This window comes from Acanthisitta chloris, unplaced genomic scaffold, assembly GCF_000695815.1.
Source record: "Acanthisitta chloris isolate BGI_N310 unplaced genomic scaffold, ASM69581v1 scaffold39683, whole genome shotgun sequence".
Lineage (NCBI taxonomy): Eukaryota > Metazoa > Chordata > Aves > Passeriformes > Acanthisittidae > Acanthisitta > Acanthisitta chloris.
Window position 1 is genome coordinate 6,032 of NW_008664962.1, and position 4,123 is coordinate 10,154.

Genomic DNA, 4,123 nt, shown 5'->3' on the forward strand with positions numbered 1-4,123 from the left:
GCTGGGATTGGGAAAACAAGCCAGCCTTTCCCTCACCCCACCACCCACGGCTCCTGGACAAGTCACAGTGTGTCCCAACCCGCCTGAGCCCGATCCTGAGCCCGGCCCTACACGCAAACGCTGCCACGTGTTGGGTATCTCCAGAGAACAAGCTGACACTCACCTTAAGTCCTGAAGGGCTTTCTTGTTTTTCCTCCTCTTCTCCTCATCGATGGGATACAGCTTGAACAGGAGCAGGCCCAGCAGGATCAGCCCCACAGGCACAGCTGACACCAACATCTTCAGGGTGAAGTTCACCTCGCTGGGCTGGGAGCAGCCTCGGGTCTGGTACCCTGCAAAGCTGTGGACAGAAAGGAACCTTTAGGCAAAGGCAATGGTTTGCAGGAGGTGAACCAGTCCCTACAAGGAGAAGTTTGGTGGCACAGCTGGATTTAGAACCCTCCACCTCCCTCCCAGCCCTTGGGAAGCAGAGATGCAAGACCTGCCTCCCTCCCTGCCCACTCCTCAGTTCCCAAGCAAGCACTCACTCTAAGCTGAGTGTGGAGATGCCCAGGGAGACCCCAGAGGCAAACTTGGTGAAGAAGACATAGAAGGAGAAGAAGATGGCTTCATGGCCATGGGAGTTGGGGTTCTGCAGCTTGAAGTCATCTATGACATCTGGGAGCATGGACCTGTGCAGAGAACAGGATGGTGAACAGGATGCTAAGCCAACAAAGCATCTCCTCTCCCTGCTGAGAAGAGTCGCCTTCTGAAAGCCCCATCTTGGGCTGAAAACACTATAAAAAAGCTTCCAGAGGATTTCTAACCCCTCCAGCAGGCCCTGGAAGCATCTTGCCCAGCTCTGGGGTGCAGTGCTGGGAGCACCTCACACTCACCAGGGCAGGAGGAAGGCGGCTGCAACGCTGATCCCAGCTGCAACGGCCACGATGTAGGTGACAATGAGATCACTGTCCCGGACAGCCACCACGATGAGGAAGGGAATGGCAGACTGGAGAAGAGACAGAAAGCAGGTTGGCATCAGCAGTGCTTGAGCCAGACCTTTCCCTGCCATACATCTCAGCTCTCCAACCATGGGGACAAGCCAAGGAAATGGTGGTGCAGCCTTCCTCACTGAGCATCTTTGCTGCTGGTCATGACAGCACAAATAGGAGGATGAAGGACAGACACTAAATTATCATTAGCAGCAGCTCTGGGCACTCTTAGGGGGACGCAGCTCTGCTCATCCCATGTGGGAAAGACCATCCTGCCATGCACCTCTGTGCTCGAGGGGACCCACTCACCGAGATGCCAATGTAGACAGCAGTCTTCTTCCCAAAGCGGGTCAGGAACCATTGCCAGAAGGGAATGGTCAGGGTGGCTGAGAGCTATGGGAAGAGAAAGGTCATGATGGTACATGTTGGCCAGGCTCTTCTCTGGGGAGAAAAGCTCTTCCCAGCAAGAAGCAGCTCCTGGGCACAGCCTCCCCCATCACATTTCCAGCACTGATTTCCACATGTTCCCAGGGCTGGCAAGAAGCCACACGTGTGTGTGGGGCCACCTCCTCCCCACCTGGCACCACACCTGCCAAACAGAGGGAGTACCTGACTTGATCTCAGTGCTGGGAAACGACCTGATCTCATCACTGTTGTCTGCACACAGTGGCCAGGAGCCAGGCTCTCTGTGGACCACAGCACCTTGGACCTTTCCACCCTGTTGAGAGGGTGGGAAGTGCTCCCAGAGATGAGGACAGATGGAAAGGGCTCTCAAAGAGCTGTTTTGCTCCATCTTCCTGGAAGTAAACACTGAGATCTTTTTCTCAGAGCAGGGGGAGGAGGGAGATAAGTGGCAGGATTTGGACAAAAGGGCCCCATGGCTCCTGCTCTGCCCTGTCCCTGGCTGCCTTCACACAGGAACAAAAGCCTTGCTGTTCTTGCCAACCCACCAGGCCTTTGCAGGACATTTGGCAGCTTCTTCTCCCTCCTTTCCTCCCAGGGGACTTTTGATCACTGTCCCCATGGCAGACCATTGCATCCTCACAGCCTCCCTCCTCTCAGCACCCATCCCATGCCAGCTCCTGGGCAGGACCCACTGCATCCCACCCTGGTCCCAGCCCTGAGGGCTCCAGGACAGTGCCATACACACCATGATGGCCAGGAGGATGTTCTGGAACTCGTTGCGGAATCCCAGGGTGTAGGTGCAGAAAAGGGCGAAGTTTCCCTCCAGCAGCTGCAGAGGGAGCAGACAGGGATTAGGGGGGACACACAGCCACCCTGGGGGAACAACACACTCCTCCTCACATGGCTGCACCCCAAGCACAAGCAGAAGAAGAAAGAAGCCATTCACCAACCCATCCGAGGGCAGGAGGCCACATCCTTCCTCTCTGCCTGAGGCAGCTCCGGCTCACTGAGCTGCCACCTCACATGCTTCCAGCCTGCCAGGATCATCCCTGCAGCCATCCCCAAGCTGCACTGCTGCTCTTCCCTCTCTCCAGTCCTTCAAGCTTACCATGAAGGCCAGTGAGGTGAAGAGGAAGCCAGCTATGAGCTTGATGTAGGCACCATGGTTCATCACCAGCTTCAGCCCCTGGAAGAAGGAGACAGGCTCGTCCGACTGGAGCTCAGAGGACTCTGGGGAGCAGAGATCAGCCCATTGTTAGACCCACTGAAACAGCATCCTTAGGTGCAGTGTCCTATTCTGCTGCTCAGCACCAGCATCTCACCCCAGGGGAGCTGGGGCAATCCCTGCCCTCACACAGGAGTCCCTCAGCCCCATAGAGGAGAGCCTGGTTGATCCTCCAAGCTCAGCAGGGTGAAGGAAGGATAGAAGCTACTGAACTGTGCATATCACATCCCACTGGGATGCCCTAGCTGGCACTGGCAACCTTGGCCAGCCAAAAATGTCTGAGAACATTTATCTCTGACAGTGCAGAGCAGAGCTAAGTCCTCATGGCTGTGCCTAACATACCCTGGAGCTGCTCTGACCTCCTGCCCACAGCACTGCCTTTCTACAGCATCACCCCCAGACCCAACCCTCAGCTCTACCTCCCCCTCTCCTCTGGGGCTTGATGGGCCAAGAGCTCAGTCACACTCCTGGAGAGGAAGGACCCACAGCATTTCCAGAGTATTCCAGCATCTCTCAAGCCTCACCTCTCTTCTCCCGCACGCCCAAGGACAGGATCACAGCGCAGAGGATGTAGAGCCCCACGATGACCCCTGCAGCGATCATGTAGGCATTTTTCTGTGCAAGAAAAGGGGAAGCAGTGAGCAAGAGACTCATCCCAGGAGCCAGCCTGGTCCAAAGGGCAAGGAGAGCATGGCAGGGAGTCCCCTCAGCTTACTGTGTCTGTGAGTGACTCCCTGTCGTGGATGATGTTTAGCTCCTCCATGGACACTGAGGAATTGGCCTTGCCAATGTAGACAGGACTCTCGATGCAGGGAGTGTCCACTTTGCCCACGATCTGGCCCTGGATGGCAGTGCCTAGCACTGTGCCCAGAACTTCCACTGTCATACCTGGAGGGAGAAACCAGCAGGACTGAGCACAGCCCTTGGGCACCCAGGGCATTGGTGCAAACCCCTCCCAGCTGTGATTCATTGCCCTACACCAGGAAAAATGAGCCAGCCCAACTCTCCTACAGCTCCCTCCAAATCCCCAAGTGATAAAGCTGCAGGAAAGGAGAGCATCTTCTGGGGAAACTGAGGCAGGGAGAGAGACCAAGGCTTGGTCATGCTGCTCCCATAGCTGTAAGACAGCAGAAGGAAAGACTCAGGAGCTCAGATCCTCCATCACCTGCTCCAAACACTAGGCCATAACAGGGATCACCTTCCCATCAGCCCAGCTTGCACCAGACTAGACAAGGATGTCTGCTGGAAAAGCCAGGGAAAAGGAATGGGAAGAGCTGGACCGGCTGCAATTCAAGCCCTGAACAATGTTCATCATACACCATCCTTGGGGTGGGAGGTGACCAAAGGATCCCTTCCAGGAGAGCATATGGATGAGGATCATGCCCCAGTGAGAGCTGCAGCAAAGGAGCCAAGCACGGGAAGGGGGCAGAGGGAAGGGGGGCAGAGGGAAGGGGGGCAGAGGGAAGGCTCTTACGGTAGGCAGTGGGTGAGGCCCGCTCGCTCTGCCCCCTGCTGGTGAAGC

The 4,123-nt window shown here is 56.3% G+C and overlaps 1 protein-coding gene across 1 annotated transcript in view; it reads right to left on the minus strand.

The window, feature by feature from the left end:
• MFSD2A (major facilitator superfamily domain containing 2A) overlaps positions 1 to 4,123 on the minus strand; it is a gene marked incomplete at its 5' end in the record, with an annotated part of 7,916 nt that overhangs the window by 258 nt on the left and 3,535 nt on the right. Inside the window, 9 exons of the mRNA XM_009071549.1 lie at positions 164 to 340; positions 528 to 671; positions 876 to 988; positions 1,281 to 1,364; positions 2,122 to 2,205; positions 2,485 to 2,606; positions 3,126 to 3,216; positions 3,317 to 3,489; positions 4,076 to 4,123. The exon at positions 4,076 to 4,123 is cut by the window's right edge and continues 52 nt beyond it. Coding sequence (XP_009069797.1) covers positions 164 to 340; positions 528 to 671; positions 876 to 988; positions 1,281 to 1,364; positions 2,122 to 2,205; positions 2,485 to 2,606; positions 3,126 to 3,216; positions 3,317 to 3,489; positions 4,076 to 4,123 — 1,036 coding nt within the window. The remainder of the gene's footprint in view (positions 1 to 163; positions 341 to 527; positions 672 to 875; positions 989 to 1,280; positions 1,365 to 2,121; positions 2,206 to 2,484; positions 2,607 to 3,125; positions 3,217 to 3,316; positions 3,490 to 4,075) is intronic.